At 42.7% G+C, this 19,319-nt stretch overlaps 1 protein-coding gene across 1 annotated transcript in view; it reads right to left on the bottom strand.

Annotated features, from left to right (window-relative positions):
* The window catches only part of ABHD2 (abhydrolase domain containing 2, acylglycerol lipase), a 120,203-nt gene that overhangs the window by 66,094 nt on the left and 34,790 nt on the right, over positions 1 to 19,319 (bottom strand). The window contains exons 2-5 of the mRNA XM_073618445.1: positions 14,622 to 14,701; positions 6,529 to 6,727; positions 2,290 to 2,465; positions 585 to 752 (exon numbers count right to left, since the gene is read on the bottom strand). Coding sequence (XP_073474546.1) covers positions 585 to 752; positions 2,290 to 2,465; positions 6,529 to 6,722 — 538 coding nt within the window. The 5' untranslated portion in view covers positions 6,723 to 6,727; positions 14,622 to 14,701. The remainder of the gene's footprint in view (positions 1 to 584; positions 753 to 2,289; positions 2,466 to 6,528; positions 6,728 to 14,621; positions 14,702 to 19,319) is intronic.

Genomic DNA, 19,319 nt, shown 5'->3' with positions numbered 1-19,319 from the left:
CTGGGACTCATTTTGCTCCAACTTGTATCTATCTTTGTGCTATAGTTGATTTTTACACACATTGTGTTTTAAATGCATAGCAGCATATGTAAAACTAAATTGAATAATGATGTATCTGGTTCCTTATTGTCAAAAATATTGAAGAAAATAACAGTGTATTAAAGTGACAAAAAAAAAAAAAAAAGACTCACTGGGTACTAGGTTATTAATAGTGATCAAGTTCTTACTATGCAAGGAAAAACCTCCTTCATGCCAGCTAAAGGCAACAGCCAGACAGGGAAGGTTGGAGTGGGCAGTTGGAATACCAATACTTGCTTAGATTGACATCATTCAGTGGTAGGCCACATGTAGAACATCAAGTCATTTAACAAAGTTGTGTGCCACTGGCTTCTCTGTTAAACATTTAAAATGTAAAATAAGGAAATATATATGCTTTTATTCTAACATTATCACAAAGCCAGTTGCGTGAAATTGTGAAAGGCACTATCGGCAATACAAGGCTTTTTAGCATTTCGATTCTATACTGTATAACATATGTCATTGTGTATTTTTAGATCTTGAACATGCCCTTTGAACCTGCTTACCATACGTAAACATGCGTGGAGATGTTAGCTCAATGTTCGGTAAGGCTCCAAGGTGATTCAACACAGCACATCTATATCCATTTTTCTGAGCATGGTCCACAAAAGTCCGAATATACTGCTTCTCGCTGTGATTGGCTATTCCAGGACATATAACCATAGTGACATGGTCTGTAGGATGAGGAGAATAAAGGTTTTTAAGCAGATATAAACCCTCTCTTCAACATTACCGCCCCCCATTCCTTCCCACCTTTACCTTCTATTTTTCACAGGTAAAAGGTGTCCCTTTGCACACGGGTGGACCGATTTGGGTCCGCCTAAAAAAAACTGACAGGCAGACCAGTCGGACCATTCATTGCTCTCTATGGAGCAGCGGGTGTCAACGGACATGTGTCTGTTGACAACTGCCGACATTCAATCCTATCCTAAAAACAGATGGAGGGCAATCCTTTCCCCATCCGTCTGGCAGATCAGATGACAGTGCGGTGTAAACGGACAGGCGGTCCACTTATATCCTAGCGCCCACAGAGAGCGGGCTGTGTCTGTTCTGCATAAGCGGAGCAGACATGGACCTGTCATCTGCCTGTTCAGAGGGGGATCAAGGGACAGATTCCCCCCCTGAGAAGACGGACTCTGTCCCGTGTGAAAGGGCCCAATACATTTAAGGCTCATTCTTTTTTTTCAGCAGCCCCTCATGAAACAGGATCTGCAGTAGACCAATTTCAAAGAGCAGTTGAAACTTAAGGCTAAAGCTGGTCATAACAAGGCTTTGCTTTATTTCATTCAGCCAGCTGATGGGGAAAAAAAAAAAAAAAAAAGCCGAATGATAGAATACTATTCAGGCTTTTTTACTGTATATTTATAATTTAATAATGAAGGTTTGCGGTAAACATTTACTGATGTTTTCTCTATAGATTTGTAACTGCAGACACAACTATGATATGTATAACATATGCAACTGCAGATCTGTATACTCTCTCTGTTCTAATAAAAAAAAATAAAAAAACACACACAACTGAGGCGATTTACCCATTCATACATTTGAGGTGGATAGGGAAATCTTCCCCACTGCGTTATTGTGTTCTGACAGCGGGACTCCCCTGCCACCAGAATACACCAATCAGCAGTGCAGCCCATTGGCCAATACCATCAGAGATGCAGGCTTTTGAACAGAGTGCCGATAACAAGCTGAAGATCCCTCTCCTCTGCCATCTCTCTGATGGTATGGGGGGCATTAGTGTGTATGGAATGGGCAGCTTGCACATTTGTAAAGCACCATTAATGCTGAAAGATATATTCAGGTTTTAGAGCAGCATATGCTCAGTAAAGAATGGGACAACATTCCTCTCCCAAAACTCCAGCAAGTGGTCTCCTCAGTTCCCAGGCTAGAGTGTGCTACACCGTGGTAAACACGGTCTTTTTTGGAACTAAAGCTGTAGTTTGCCAGCTTTTTGTTGCCCTGTCCCAACTTTTTTGAGACATGTTGCTGCCATCAATTTCAAAGTTTCCTTTTTTTTCTTCTTAAAAGTATATATTTTCTCAGTTGAAACATTTGATGTGTTTTCTATGTTCTATTGTGAATAAAATATGTGGTTTATAAGATTTGCAAACCATTGCATTTTGTTTTTATGTAGATTTTACAGTGTCCTAACTGTTTTGGAAATGGGGTTGTAAATAGTGCTAGCCACCTCTTCATGTATGTACAAACCTCCAGTGCAGTGCTCAGCGAGTGGCTCAAAGAGGTCAAAGGTTGCAGTAGCTCCATCAGGCATTGTGAGGAACTTCCTCAGACCGTATGGGTTTGGAGAGTTGACTCGACCCATCTTTCCATACAGTGCTGTTTGGATATGTCCACTTTTTCCCCAGATGAGAGGTGGAATGTACCTAACAAATCAAAACAAGATGTATATAAAAAAAATGCATAGAATTTAGGCAGATTAACTGGGCGGCACAGTGGTGCAGTGGTAGCACTCTCGCCTAGCAGTAAGAAGGGTCACTGGTTCGAATCCCAACCACGACACTACCTGCTTGGAGTTTGCATGTTCTCCCTGTGCCTGCGTGGGTTTCCTCCGGGTACTCCGGTTTCCTCCCACACTCCAAAGACATGCTGGTAGGTTAATTGGATCCTGTCTAAATTGTCCCTAGTATGTATGAATGTGAGTTAGGGACCTTAAATTGTAAGCCCCTTGAGGGTAGGGACTGATGTGAATGTACAATGTATATGTAAAGTGCTGCGTAAATTGACGGCGCTATATAAGTACCTGAAATAAATAAATAAATAAAACATCTGTACATACTAATGTATAAAGCAGCAATGTATGTGTAAAACACAAAGCATTACTCAAGGCTCACCTTCCATCTCTTCCAGAACAGCAATAATTCACACGCCTATCTACGCTTATATCTTCTGCTCCGTTTGCTCATTTGTGAAGAATGAGTAGCAACCGTGATTAGCGGTGAGCTCAGTCATGCTCGGACTAGGATCAAAACCTGCCAGGAAGCTTTCACCTGCATAGGCCAATCACCTGCGGCCGGGGCATTTTAGATTTTTCAGCCGCATGTATACAAGGGGAGCGTATGTGTGTTAACATAGGGTGGAGAATGCCCTGGCTGTGGCCTTTACAGGTGACTGCTTCCTGGCAGGCTCGCATGAGGAGGTTTTGATCCTAGATGACTGTGATAATCAGTATTAAGGCTTAAAGTGGTTGAAAATGCTTAAGGTTTTTTTACCTAAAAAACAAAAAAAAAAACAAAAAAAAACAAAAAAAAACAAAAAGAAAAACCTGTGTGCTACTCCCTCTACAGCCCTCCTAATAGTCACTTGAGCCCCCTCTCAATCCAGCGATGTGCTACCCCGGGTCCCTCTCTCATAATTTATTAGATGACACAGCAGCGGGAGCCCTTGGCACAGCCAGTAAGGAGAGGGCGGGGTCGCAGCTCTGTGTGTCTTATGGACGTATACAGAGGGGCTCAGGACAGAGCATGCAACAGTGCCCCACAGAAAGTGGCTTGCTATTCAGGCAATGCAAGGACGAGGAGCGCCGCAGGGGACCCCAGAAGAGGAGAATCAGGCCTGCTCTATGCAAAACCATTACACAAAGCAGGTAAGTATAAAATGTTTGTTATTCAACAACAAAAACTTAACCTTTATGTAAAAGCACATGCAATGAAAACTACACTGAAATCTTGCTGCATTTTGAGCATATATCTATCAACATTACTTTCCTGCTTAATAGATTGAACAGAATGAGTTGGACCAAAGCCACTCAGGGACCTAAGAGGGTGGGCGGACAAGCATAAAATGGGCCTTGCTGTGCTTAAGCATCTGGTGATGGTTCCAGGAACAACAGTTTTCTGCTTGATATAAAAGGATCGAGCATGTGAATAGAAAAGTAAAGCCAGCCATAGATGGTTCAAATCTCCGCCGGTTCCTGCTAAACCGGCAGAGATTCGATGCATGAATGGGCAGGATGATTGTACCCAAGTCGACCCAATGATGGACTTGGGTACAACCAGCATGTTGGATTTCTACCATATAATTATTGCCAGCAGCTATAGCTGCTAGCAAAAAGTCACTGTGTTCTCCTGGCATCATCTATTGCCTGTCTTAGGATGAAGTAAAAGACTGTTCCTAGAAGACACCACTGGGGCTGATGATCTCTTACGGAAACAAATAGCATATGGGGCGGGTTTTCTAACTTGCCTGATAAAAAAGTTACCCAATATATTGGCTGGCTAGCCATGGTCTATCCACACATTTTTCTCAATCTGGGCCAAAATAGCCAGATTAGCCAATTATCGCTTGTAATGTGTGTGGCTGCAGGAGCCACTTCGAACAGTCAATGCTGACACCCCAGAAATGCCAGGAGATAGCCGCCCCCCCCACCCAGCAGCACACAGCAGGCGATTAATAACCTCAGCTGTGTGCATGTTTCCCTATGAGACTCTATAGAGGGGTTGTACCCATTCCCTTCTCTTATGTCTCATATTACACTCAGCTACCTGCTCTATGCTGTGCAGTGACATCACATCCCTGCCCCTTGCTTTCTGGAGCAGAGAAATGCTGTACAAGACGTGTACTTTGGACAGATGTAGAGGAGAGTTTTCTGAAGATAAACAGATACAACCTATGTAGGAGAATTGGTTTAATCTCTGTGTAATCTCCAGTAATGTAGGGGTGTACAACCACTTTAAGACAGAGCAAACAAAAGATATTTTGTAATTTGCTATAAAATATCGATTAATATTTTACACAGAAGGAATTTTCTCTTTTAAAAAGGCTTATGCGTACAATTTCTCACATTATACATGGTCACAAGAGGATGTGAGGGAACGTCTTTCCAGCAGGGACAGAACTGTAATAGAACACTTCTTTTGGTAAAGTCAGGAAACACCAGATCCTTCTGGGTTGTTGGGAACCGTCTGCAGGGACACCGACCGTCATCACTTTCTGCTGCATGGGCAAGACAATATGGTCTCCCTCCTGGTTTTCTTACCTAGATTACTGCCTACTCTAATTGTGCGCTACTAAAAATGCTCTAGCTATCTCTGGGAATTTTTCCCCAAATATTGCGCCACATAGAAATCTGATGTTTTAAAAAAAAAAAAAAAAAAAAAAATATCTTTATTTTTCTGAAAATTGAAATCATAAATCATCATGTTGGCTACTTATACATCCTTTTCGGTAGAACATCTATTTCTTCCACCTTATATTTCTCATTTCACCATTATCATTTTTCTTTGATTTTTCTTTTTTTTTTTATTTATCAACATTTTAATTCTTTTTTTAATTTTCTTCATTATTTTTCAATTTATATAATTTTTTTTCACTTTTCATTTATTTTTATTTTTTACTTTCTACCTTACATTTGGGTGACTATTCATTTTTTTTTCCATAATTTATTTATCTTTATTCTAGGCTGGGTTCACACTGTGTGCGGACTCGGCTCACAGCAGGGTCCAGTGTGTTCTTGTCCTGTTTCAGGGACAAATCAGGCCCGAATTTTTGCCAGAATTCGGACCTGAAACAGAGCCAAAGACACACAGGACCCCTGTGCAATCTGCTCTGCGGCCGACCCGGGAGATGTGTGAACATTGGGAGCCAGTCACACTCTCCTGTCATGCGATTTGGATGCGGGGAAATCCACAACCAACTCACATCAGTGTGAACCCAGCCTTAAGCATTTTTTATTTTATTTTTTCTATCATTTTTTTTTATTCTTACATCACTTCTCTTTTATTTTTTCTGTTTATTTTGAGCTTTGCACTTAAATTTTTTCTTCGTTTCCCATTTATTTCGTCACTTCACTGTTTTACTTGAGGACTTATACTTTTCTCACCGGTCATGCTTGTGCATGAAACGTGAAAAAATGTCAGGGGGCGTGGTCTTTCGGTGGAGACTTGTAGGCTGAAGCCAATTTGATTTCTACACTATGGTGGTCGGTCGAAAGAGTGACGTCTTTCTAATGTAAGAGGACACTGTCTCTTTAAAAACGACTTCCATATGCGAGGCCCTAATATCTCTTGCATATTCAGTAGCTTTGACTAGTCATGCAGAATGAAAAATTATTATTCTGTATGAAATTCTCTCATGTCAAGCTTATAAAATGAAAACACTAACAACTGAAAATGAACCTTAAACACTATTATTGATTTAAAGTTGGGACTTTTATGAGCTATTCCATTAAAACACATACAAAAAAAACATGAAACAGGAATAAGAGCCCTACCCAACCTTATGAGTAATGGCAACATAATACATAGATACAGCAAACAGATGACTGCTCAGCTCTCCATGTATTTGCTCAAAGTGTAGCCTGCTGCAAATGATTAACTGTTAAGAACCACTTATGATTTGAAGCATTTAAATATGGAACAGTGTGCTCATATCATACCGTAAATAAAAAAAAAAAAAAAAAAAAAAAGGCAGTAACAGCGGATAACTCACTCTTTGGTCAGCAAAGGACAAGATTTCACCAGGAAGCGCGTTAAAGGGGTGTCTTGGTACACGAGTTCTGGAGATGCAGTTGGGCTTTTCAAGTTCAAGCAGCGCACAATAACATAAAGAGCGGCAGCAACGGCCGCAAGCTTCATCCCGTCAAAGACGGCAGGCATCTCAGGGGTTTCCAAAATTGCACTCATGTTGACTGAAAAGAACAAAAGAATGATCAGCACAGCAGTATGTTAACCTGGTATGTAGTGAGACCTAGCTTATAACAGCAAATGTTGCAGAACAATACTAAATACCTAACGGAGTTGTAAAGGCAGAAGATTTTTTTATCTTCATACATTCTATGCAATAAGAAAAAAAACAAAAAAAAAAAACACAAAAAAAAAAAAAAACACGACGACTTCTATGTGCAGCAGCCCCCCTAAGACCCCTTTCACACTGGGGCGGTTTGCAGGCGTTATTGCGCTAAAAATACCGCCTGCAAACCGCCCCAAAACAGCCTCCGCTGTTTGTTCAGTGTGAAAGCCCGAGGGCTTTCACACTGAAGCGGTGCGCTGGCAGGAGAAGAAAAAATCTCCTGCAAGCCGCATCTTTGGAGCGGTGTATTCACCGCTCCTTCACATTGAAATCAATGGGACAGCGCGGCTATACCGCGGCTATAGCCGCGCTATACGAGTGGTTTTAACCCTTTTTCGGCCGCCAGCGGGGGGTTAAAACCGCACCGCTAGCGGACGAATACCACGGGAAAACAGCGCTAAAAATAGCGCTGTTTTACCGCTGACGCCCCTATCGCCCCAGTGTGAAAGCAGCCTAATACCTACCTGAGTGCCCTTCTCTGTCCAGCGATGTCCACCAGTCCCTCGGCCGTCCAGGACTCGCCTCATGATTGGCTGAGACACAGCAGCAGAGCCATTGGCTCCCGTGGCTGTTAAAGTCAGTTAGCCAAATCAGGAAAGAGAGGGGCGGGGCCAAACCGCAGCTATGTGTCTGAATGGACACGTGGAGCTGCAGCTCCGGTGCCCCCATAGTAAGCTGCTTGCAGCTGGTGCACTCAACAGGAGGGAGGAGCCAGGAGCAGCGAAGAGAGACCCGAGAAAAGGAGGATCTGGGCCGCTCTGTGCAAAACTGCACAGAGCAGGCAAGTATGACAGGTTTGTTATTTACAAAAAAAAAAAAAAAAACACACGAGACTTTACAATCACTTTTATTGACTTTATCACAAAGTTAAGAAAGTTTTTCCATACCTACCTTACATATGTTTATATGTACATACACCATATTATCAAAAGTATTGGGACGCCTGCCTTTACACGCACATAATGGCATCCCAGTCTTAGTCCGTAGGGTTTAATATTGAGTTGGCCCACCCTTTGTAGCTATAACAGGTTCAACTCTTCTGGGAAGGCGGTCCACAAGGTTTAGGAGTGTGTCTATGGGAATGTTTGGCCATTCTTCCAGAAGCACATTTGTGAGGTCAGGCACTGATGTTGGACGAGAAGGCCTGGCTCGCAGCCTCCGCCTCTAATTCATCCCAAAGGTGTTCTATCGGGTTGAGGTCAGGACTCTGTGCAGGCCAGTCAAGTTCCTCCACTCCAAACTCGCTCATCCATGTCTTTATGGACCTTGCTTTGTGCACTGGTGTGCAGTCATGTTGGAACATGAAGGGTCCATCCCCAAACTGTTCTCACAAAGTTGGGAGCATGAAATTGGCCAAAATGTCTTGGTATGCTGACGCCTTAAGAGTTCCCTTCACTGGAACTAAGGGGCCAAGCCCAACCTCTGAAAAACAACCCCACACCATAATCTCCCCTCCACCAAAGGATTTGGACCAGTGCACAAAGCAAGGTACGTATAGTGAACAGAAAATTGGGAACAGGGGTAAATAAAACACTAACACTCAGATTGGGGGGGAGGGGTTAGCTTCACCTTCACGGTACTAATGTTTGAGCTTCTGCTTTTTTTGGACGAAATTTTAGGTGTTTGGTTTGCGTCAATGCGTGCGTATTTGCACGCACGACACCTTCCTAGGGAAAATAAATTCATATTTATGCTCCCACGCACGTATTTGACTGGGAACGCAAATTTTCCTTTTTTACTGAAAAATACTCGGCCCTTGTTTACGCACCTGTGTGTACAGGCACATTGGAAATAATGGGCTACATTTTAGCTCAGTATAAAAAAAAAAAAAAAAGCTGCAGTGTGCAAGAGGCCTTACCTGATCTATTCTGACACTTTGACAGCATATGTGTCATGCTTTAAAATTGCACACGCACGTGGAATGGCAACAAATGACAGTACTTAAAAATCTTCATAGAGGAGATGATCAGGGATGTACCAGTCCTTGGTCATCTCTATGGCCAGCCGCCGGTTTCAGTCCCAGGCTCCCCGGTAGGACGAGAGAGCCAGGAAAAGCGTTCCAGCCACTCCTGGAATGTGGTGCCCAGGAGCTGGTTGTGAACAAGGTCATTGTGGCTGAAACGCGTAGCACATCTGCTGTATTGATCTGTCTTTTATGGAGTAACAATAAATTTAAACATATTTAAGAGCATGTATGGCGTTGCGGATCATCTTCTACTAATTACTGTGTTTGCACATTGAGCACCCGACAGCACAAGAGGATTTGCGCATTACCTGTGGTAGTAGCAGCATTTTTCTTACTGGTGCTCAGGAGTTCTCTGCTGGCTGCTGACATCTTCAGCTCGTCATTTTCTAGTTCTAGTCTAGTTCTGATCTTCAGCCGCTTTGATTGGCCGGGCAGAGAGGACATCACTTCCGTTCATGCACAGGACTTCATTCATCTCAGCAGATGCTGAAATTCTACACTGAACTGCGTGTTCTCAGTTGAGCACACAGCATGAACAGGCAGGTAAGAATACCTCAATGCACGTTAAGCGCTTAAAGACCGCCCCCAGGTATATATACTGCAGCAGGGCGCCCCTTAAGCGCAAAATCACGTACCTGAACATGATTTTTTTTCTTCGGCTCCAGGGCGCACGAGCGTGCCACCGGAGCCCCGCACCCGCTGTGACTGGACGCAGCGGGGGCCAATCAGCAGGTCCGACAGATGCAATGTCTGCCAGGACCCACCGATCGTTCTAAAAGAGAGGCAGAACGACAGTCTGCCTATGTAAACAAGGCAGATTGCCGTTCTGCCAGAGAGGAAAATGGAGATCTTGTGTTACTGCTAAGCACATCCCCCACAGTTAAAAAGCACCCCCTAGGGACACACTTTGAGCACCCCTGATGTTAACCTCTTCCTTGCCAGTGTTCATTAGTACAGTAATGGTGATCAGTGCATTTTTTTTAGCACTGATCACCATTAGTGTCACTGGTCCCCAAAAAGTGTCAAGTGTCAGTTAGGTGTCCGATTTGTCCGCCACAGTCCCGCTAAAAATTGCTGATCGCCGCCATTACTAGTAAAAGAAAAATGAAAGAGATAAAAATTCCATAAATATATCCCATAGTTTGGTTTGCGCAAAAGTTATAGCGTCTACAATCAATATACGCTTATTGGGCTTTTTTACCAAAATATGTAGCAGAATACATATTGGCCTAAATTGACGAAGAAATTTGATTTTTTCAATTTTTTTTTATTGGGTACGTTTTATAGCAGAAAGTAAAAAATATTTTTTTCAAAATTGTCGGCCTTTTTTTTGTTTATAGCGAAAAAAATAAAAACCGCAGAGGTGATCAAATACCACAAAAAGAAAGCTCTATTTGTGAGGTAAAAAAGGACATACATTTTATTTTTGTACAGTGCAATTGTCAGTTAAAGCAACAAAGTTCTGTATCACAAAAAATGGCCTGGTCAGGAAGGGGGTAAAATCTGCTGCAGCTGAAGTGGTTAGGATCGTATGCGTCTTCTATAAAAAAAAAAAATCTATTTTTTTTTTTTAAATTAAAGTTCCACTTGAAAATTAATGGGTTGGCAATGTACCAAAATGTCAGGAAAAGTCAGACATGCACCATTTATTTGCAGTGCAGCGCGACACAATGCATGGTAGTGCACTGTATCGAATTTGCATTAATTTAATGTGTTGGGGCACCAATGACAATGGCAGCACAAAATGCTGACCTAGTTAAAGTGTTACTAGGACCCTGCATTCACTATAACTGGTCTCCCATAGTGCAGTCAATTATTTTAGTAAATACAAACCGCTAAATACCTTTTTTCATCAGTAGTATAAAGCAGTCTTGTGACTTCTGTCAGTGTCCGGCCAAGCACTGGTTAAAGCTTGTAGGAGTTAATTCTCCTCTGATTTTCCTATAAAGCTGCATGACTCCTGACCCTCTGTCTGGACAGGGCTGATTGGCCCTGTGCTGATCACATGCACCCTCCCAGAAACAAAAACAAAAAAAACGCTCTAGACACACACCAAACTGAGCATGTGCAGAGTGCCTCCAAGGCTCTGTAGTATCAGGAGATGGATTGGGGACTGTGGAAGAAGGGAAGACTGGATCAAGCAGCCATTTTATACAATGTGGAAGATTAAACCCTTAGGTTCCACCGTGAGTATAACAAGCATGCTTCACTGCATATGCAGACTGATTTTACTGTTGTGGGTTTAGTAACACTTTAACCACTTGTTACTCAACTCCTCTACATTCCCTGAAGCAGCTCTTTTTCCCCAGTCACCCCTTCATGTACAATGAACAGAAGCCATTGCACTTCGATTATTGTATGCAATGATATTAAGGGGTTCGGCTAAATTTGGTGCTATAGAGTGGGAGGACCGGAGCATCGGCTGCAGCAAGAAAAGGTCAATGTATTTCTTTCCTATAGACTACCCTACAGAAAATGTCATTGGCCAAATTAACTTTAACTTTGTAGCCCAAGGCTAAAAACAATGAGCAAAAACTTCATAGATGCACTTCATTTTGCCATCAACCTCCTCCTATGGGCTCACAGTTGGGGCACAATTTTACCAACCTCTCAACCACAGCGGCTGGAGGTGTATACATGCCGCAGCAAGAATTATACCCCCTGATGCTTTTAGGTGAAATGGGACCACTTAGCAAGCACACTACGACCACGTTAAACGTGCTAGTGTAGGGATCAAGGGGTTAAAGCAGGAGGGGAGGAGATGACAAGCCTCCACATCTCTTATCAAGTGGTCACTGAAGAGCGACCCAAACATGGAACACTCTTCGGAGAGCAAAGCTCGCGTGAGCAAGCCCTTAAACATTAAACTTCACACTCTATACCCTTACAGACCACCTTTTGCTACAGGTAAGCTGTAGCTACCCTGGATATCTCCTAAACCTGAACGGTTTAGGAGAGATCTCTGTATTTGCATGTGCCGCCGTCATCGGCACATGCGCACTGAAGCAACCTGAAGCAATGGCACGTACATGCCATTGCTTCAGTTAGACTGTGCCGTAACCAACGGCTCCTGCACACATGCGCGGGAGTGACGTCATCGCGGCTCTGGCTGATCACAGCGCCGTAACCCGCGATACCTGGAATTATCTCGGGGAACGATGTCGCCGGCCGGAGCGGTGAATGAGGACCACTGCGGGGGCTTCGATCTAAGGTAAGTAATACATAATGAGCTAGTATGCTATGCATACTAGCTCATTATGCCTTTGTTTTGCAGGGTTTTTTTTTTCATTTTTCTTCAGTTACTGGTTTCCAGGCCTAGGCAAATGTCATACATCCCAGGAGGCTTCAGGAGGGAAGGAGGGATTTTCTCAGCTAAGCACACCCTTCTGCCTGCATGGCTGAGCTAAGGGCAGATGGATTCTAGGAAGTAAATGCTACATGAATCATCACAGGCCACAGCTAGAAATGGTGTGTTTTTCAAAGTGATTTCTTAGCAAAATAAAGCTTGGAGACATGGATGGATGGATGGATGGATGGATGGGGGAGTTTGCTTTAAATATTAAAAATGAATTAAATAGCGTTTTTGGTTTGTGGTGCGGAGGTGCAGTGTAGTTCCGTTTTAATACCACTTTAAACAAAAAGTAAAATGTGGAGCATGTGCAGTGCAACTAAAAGTAGATACATTTACACACAAATATTTAAATGTACAGTAGGTGACATCTATACAACTGCAACATTTGGCATATTTCCACAGGAAGGGATGGGCAGCTGACTGCATGTACTTTTGAACTAATGACAGTAAAACTTTGTTTAACAGATAAGCTAATGCAAATCAGGTTCATTAATTGCAAGCAAGGCATTCTTCCCGACAAATGTACTAATTTATGGGCAGGAGAGGAATTTTGGTTATTACTAAAATTTTATCCTCCTTGTAAATTTACTTTGCAGCCTTTTGAAACAATTTGCACCATTCAGCAAGTGGCAAAACACTTAAACCTGCCAAACTTAGAGATGAACTAGATTTAAAAAGTGTATTTCCACTTTGGCAGCCATGTTGGGATAACACCTACTTTACATTTATTTCATGTTCTCATTCACATTATTATAACGTTAAAAAAATATTTAAACATTGCAGCTTCCCTTTTTTTGATAATCTATGATGACCGGTGACCTCCAGCACTGAAAAATCCTACTTACCCCTCTTTATTTATGGAGGGGGCTGGGAGCATGGTTTGCCATAAAAATCGCCTGGTCTTTGCTGGGCTGGCAAAAAAATCATGTTATAAAGTAGATTTGAAAGCTGCCTTTCCTAACAAAGGGTTATAAATTTAGAAGCGTGCCCTCAAGGAGAGGGAGCTCATCCTGTCCTAAAGCTAGCCAGATGCTGACCGAAATTCATCTGGTTTAGTAGTGACCGGCTGAATTTTAAACAGTGTGCGGCCATCCCTGCTCAAAATTTGACTGATTGATTGGCTGCAGCTGATGGGGGGGATCCAATTATGTGCTTCCAGCAGTCATTAGCACAGGTAATTACTGGCTGTGCGAACCACGAATAGCTGCCGCAACCGGTCATTGAAGAGTACGGGCCGTGCGGCCGCAGCTAGACGCTCAATACAGTGGCAGGAATCGTCAGATATCAGCTGCTGCCATTAGTCTCTTGTCTGTTCATTAGCAAAGATGTTTTTATTACAAATTATGTGAGCAGACTGCAGTTCCGCTTTAAAGTGGTTCTAAAGTCAGAAAGTTTTTTTTTTTTTTTAATGTTAGGCTGTCTTTTTTATCTTGAGATAAAAAAAAAAAAATAAAAACCCCTTCTGTGTGCAAAAGCCCCCCTCAGTCCCCCTAATACTTACCTGAGCCCCATCTCGATCCAGTGATGTTACACAAGAGTGTCGGCTGTCCGGGACTCTCCCTCATTGAGACAACAGTGGGGCGCCCATAGGTGTGTGCAGCCTATTGCATTAGGGTGTGCATCCCAAAGCTCAAACACATGACTTTCTATGAGCCCTCAGCTGCACTGGACAATGAATGAATATGAAGTGCTCTGTGCTTAGTGGCTTCCTGTTCCTTCACAAACGTAAGCATAGTAAACACAGTTTACTATGCTTCATTTATGAATGGACACAGCGAGCGAGTGTTCACTTTGAAAAGGAAGGGGCCAGTAAATTACATATTTACTAGTCCCTTCCTCCACTCACCATCCTGAAACATCCCCTGCAGCAGCCAGGGGGGAGAGCAGGAAAGTCTGCAGCACTGTATGGTGGGGGGGAAAGCCCGGGCAGTAGGGGGAATTGGCACCACAGATAGTAATTAGGGTGTGCATAAAATACTACCACACCTGGCACACCCCCTGCTCACAGCTATGGGGGCACCACTGGCTCCTGCTGCTGTCAAAGTCAGTGAGCCAATTAGGAGAGAGAGGAGGAGGGGCCGAGCCACGGCTACATGTCTGAATGGCCACAGAGGAGCAGCTTCACTCGGGTGTCCCCATAGCAAGCTGCATGGCACTTGGCAGGAGGGAGGGGCCAGGAGCACCGGAGAGGGACCCGAGAAGAGGAGGATCGGGGCTGCTCTGTGCAAAACCATTACACAGAGCAGGTAAGTATAACTTTTTTTTTTTTTCAGTTGAAAAATAACAGACTTAAGTATCACTTTAAAAAGGTGCCAAGATGATACACATTAATTTGCTAAAAAAAACAAACAAAAAACAAATAAATACTTAGATGTCTGTAAGAAGTCAACATTTGAAAGTAGGATCCGGTCTTACCGGCTGTGGAAGATCTCTTGTATGAAGAGTTCTACAGGACTTGAATGAAACACAGGCTCACAGTGATAAGGTCAATATGTCTGGAAATAAAAAAAGAGAAGAAATAAATCATACAATTGGTGGATTACTTCCTCAGATACAGGGCTTTGCAAATGACAATTCGGTGTGTGGGGAGGACAACTTGCTCAGTGGCAGACAGGCATTCCACAAACTATAGCGGCCATTCAGCAGAGCGATGAAAAAAAGCATTCCATAAAGTCCTATCAGTGAACGAGTTAGTATTATTTTATAAACTATAATCAATACACCGCTTCCCACAGTTGAATGTCTTTGCAATTAACAGTTTTGAGGAGCAGGGTGAGGACAGACTAATGGGAACTGTGACTGAAGCCTGCATCTCCGATCCAAACTCCTTCATCAAGAACAGTCTTCTCCTCACCCACCTTCTCGGTTTTGGCCCTAAAGATGTCCTACAGAATGTCATTGCTGCCATACAAAAGACAAAGGGAGTGAAAGAGTGATGAGAACAGAGTTCAGGCATTCATGTACAAAGATGGCACCCATCATTTATAGCTGAACTGCAGTCAGACATCAAATACACAAATTGTCTTTAACCATGTGACCTGTGGAAGATTTACCCCCCCCCCCCCCTTCATGGGTGGCCATTTTTTTTTGCAATACAGCACTGCATTACTTTGACAACTACGCGGTCATGCAATACTGTACATAAATTAAATTTACGTCATTTTTTTCTCACCAATAGAGCTTTTAGTGGTATTTGCGCACCACTGGGTTTTTTTTATAATTTTGCCTGTAAACAAAAAAAGACCGACCATTAAAAAAAAAAAAAAAAAAAAGTTTTACTTTCTGCTATAAAAAAAAAAAAAAAAAAAAAAACACACCCACTTAAAAAAAAAAAAAAAAAAAAAAAAAAAAAAATCAAAATTTAGGCCAACATGTATTCCCAAAAAGTGTGTATTGATTGGTTTGCACAAAAGTTATAGCGTCTACAGACTATGGGGTACATACTTGAATTATTTATTTTTATACTAGTAATGGCAGTGATCAGTGACTTGTAGCGGGACTGCAGTATTGCGACAGACAATCGGACACTGACACGAATACAGTGATCAGTGCTAAAAAATATGCACGGTCACTGTACTAATGACAGTACTAGAAGCTAGGAAGGGGTACAACACCTAGGGTGATCAAAGGGTTAAATGTGTGCCTAACTAGTGTTTGTGTATACTAGGTGGTGCTTTTCCTAAGGGATGTGCTGGATTTTATTCCCTGCTTTGCAGGAAAACAAAATTCAGCACATCCCCGCTTGCAGAACAGAGCTCTGCCTTTTTTTTTTTTTTTTTACAGAGACAGAGCTCTACTGTCTTTCTCCTCGTCGATCAGCTGGCCAATCGATGACCGTCAACACCTGCTGATCGGCTTGTGCTGTGACTAAGCGGCACATGCATGCACGGGACCCCAACCCAAAGTGACAGGTCACATACTAAGAGAAAAGTGTGATAGAGAGATGAGCTTAACACTGTGCTGCTTATCCTTTCACTGTCCAGTAACAGGCTTGAGAGACCCAGGACAACCTGGGATCAGAGGATATGAGATGAATGATGCTGGAGGAAAGAAGGAAAGAAGGAAAGAAGGAAAGAAGGAAAGAAGGAAAGAAGGAAAGAAGGAAAGAAGGAAAGAAGGAAAGAAGGAAAGAAGGAACTGTGGGGGAAATCTCTAGATTGAGGAGAATATTCAAGCAAACGCTGGTTTAGTTTGTATTTTCTTTTATCCTTTTTCACTGGCATTTCTTTTTTTTTTTTTTTTGACTGGAGTTATAATTCCAAGAAGAACTCCAGGTATGGCATATTTTTACAGATATGCCCTGTACACACGGTCGGATTTTCCGATGGAAAATGTGTGATAGGACCTTGTGTAGGCTCCATCACACATTTTCCATCGGATTTTCCGACAACACAAAGTTTGAGAGCAGGCTATAAAATTTTCCGACAACAAAATCCGTTGTCGGAATTTCCGATCCTGTGTACACAAATCCAACGCACAAAGTGCCACGCATGCTCAGAATAAATAAAGAGATGAAAGCTATTGGCTACTGCCCCGTTTATAGTCCCGACGCACGTGTTTTACGTCACCGCGTTCAGAATGATCGGATTTTCCGACAACTTTGTGTGACCGTGTGTACGCAAAACAAGTTTGAGGCAACATCCGTCCGAAAAAATCCTAGGATTTTGTTGTCGGAATGTCCGATCAATGTCCGACCGTGTGTAGGGGGCATTACACTGGTCCAGCTTATACCAATGTGACTATGTATATACCATAACTGGCCAATGTCCCTGGAAGCTGAAAATTGCTGAAGTAGATACCACTACTCCTCCAGTGAACTGGAGATTACTGGAGTAGCGGTGTCTATTTCACCGAATTCCAGCCTCCAAGAACATCACCCAGGTATGGTGTGTGTGTGTGTGTGTGTGTGTGTGTGTGTGTGTGTGTGTGTGTGTGTGTGTGTGTGTGTGTGTGTGTGTGTGTGTGTGTGTGTGTGTGTGTATGTATGTACGTACGTACGTACAGTATCTCACAAAAGTGAGCACACACCTCACATTTTTGTAAATATTTTATTCTACCTTTTCATGTGACAACACTGAAGAAATGACACTTTGCTACAATGTAAAGTAGTGAGTGTACAGCTTGTATAACAGTGTAAATTTGCTGTCCCCTCAAAATAACTCAACACACAGCCATTAATGTCTAAACGGCTGGCAACAAAAGTGAGTACACCTCTAAGTGAAAGTGTCCAAATTGGGCCCAATTAGCCATTTTGCCTCCCCGGTGTCATGTGACTCGTTAGTGTTACAAGGTTTCAGGTGTGAATGGGGAGCAGGTGTGTTAAATTTGGTGTTATCGCTCTCACTCTCTCACACTGGTCACTGAAAGTTCAACATGGCACCTCGTGGCAAAGAACTCTCCGAGGACCTAAAAAAAAAGAGTTTTTGCTCTACATAAAGATGGCCTAGGCTATAAGAAGATTGCCAAGACCCTGAAACTGAGCTGCAGCACAGTGGCCAAGACCATACAGCGGTTTAACAGGACAGGTTCCACTCAGAACAGGCCTCGCCCTGGTGGACCAAAGAAGTTGAGTGCACGTGCTCAGCGTCATATCCAGAGGTTGTCTTTGAGAAATAGACGTATGAGTGCTGCCAGCATTGCTGCAGAGGTTGAAGGGGTGGGGGGTCAGCCTGTCATTGCTCAGATCATACGCCGCACACTGCATCAAATTTGTCTGCATGGCTGTCGTCCCAGAAGGAAGCCTCTTCTAAAGATGATGCACAAGAAAGCCTGCAAACAGTTTGCTGAAGACAAGCAGACTAAGGACATGGATTACTGGAACCATGTCCTGTGGTCTGATGAGACCAAGATAAACTTATTTGGTTCAGATGGTGTCAAACGTGTGTGGCGGCAACCAGGTGAGGAGTACAAAGACAAGTATCTTGCCTACAGTCAAGTATGGTGGTGGGAGTGTCATGGTCTGGGGCTGCATGAGTGCCCCATGATCTCTTCCCTTCAGAGACTGGGCTGCAGGGCAGTATTCCAACATGATAACGACCCCAAACACACCTCCAAGATGACCACTTCCTTGCTAAAGAAGCAGAGGGTAAAGGTGATGGATTGGCCAATCATGTCTCCAGACCGAACCCTATTGAGCATCTGTGGGGCATGCTCAAAACAGATGATGGGGGAGCGCAAGGTCTCTAAAATCCACCAGCTCTGTGATGTCGTCATGGAGGAGTAGAAGAGGACTCCAGTGGCAACCTGTGAAGTTCTGGTGAACTCCATGCCCAAGAGGGTTAAGGCAGTGCTGGAAAATAATGGTGGCCACACAAAATATTGATACTTTGGGCCAAATATGGATATTTTCACTTAGAGGTGTACTTACTTCTGTAGCCAGTGGTTTAGACATTAATGGCTGTGTGTTGAGTTATTTTGAGGGGACACCGTTATACAAGCTGTACACTCACTACTTTACATTGTAGCAAAGTGTAATTTCTTCAGTGTTGTCACATGAAAAAGATATAATAAAATATTATATATATATATATATTTATATTTATTTTAGAGCTGCACAATTAAGCGTTAAAAAAATCGTGATCTCGATTCAACCCCCTGACGATCTCTATTGCAGAGTTTGCCGATTCTTTCATATAACAAGTGGGGAGACATATCTTCTCACTCAGCTGTCAAAAGAAAACATCAGGCAGTCTGCCAAGCTTTTAACATGAAACATTGTAAGTAACACTTCCTTCTTAGATCAAAGGGATAAACTTCTGTGTGTAAAGAAAAAATTCAGGCAGTCTGCCAAGTTTTTACCACCTGTAAATGCAGGAAGTTTAACCACTTAAAGTCTAAATCTTTTTTCTGACACTTAAGTTAAAATCAATATTTTTTGCTAGAAAATTACTTGGAACCCCCAAACATTATATATATTTTAGCAGAGACCCTAGGGAATAAAATGTCAATTGCTGCAATATTTTATGTCACACTGCATTTGCCCAGCGGTCTTTCAAATGCAATTTTTTGGCAAAAAATACACTTCAATGAATAAAAAAAAAAAAACAAAAACGAAACAGTAAAGTTAGCCCAATTTTTTTTGTTTTAATGTGAAAGATGTTGTTACCCCGCGAG

This window comes from Aquarana catesbeiana, linkage group LG03 (genome assembly GCF_042186555.1).
Source record: "Aquarana catesbeiana isolate 2022-GZ linkage group LG03, ASM4218655v1, whole genome shotgun sequence".
NCBI lineage: Eukaryota > Metazoa > Chordata > Amphibia > Anura > Ranidae > Aquarana > Aquarana catesbeiana.
The sequence above is the reverse complement of the archived record's forward strand: the minus strand, read 5'-3'. Positions and strand labels throughout refer to the sequence as shown.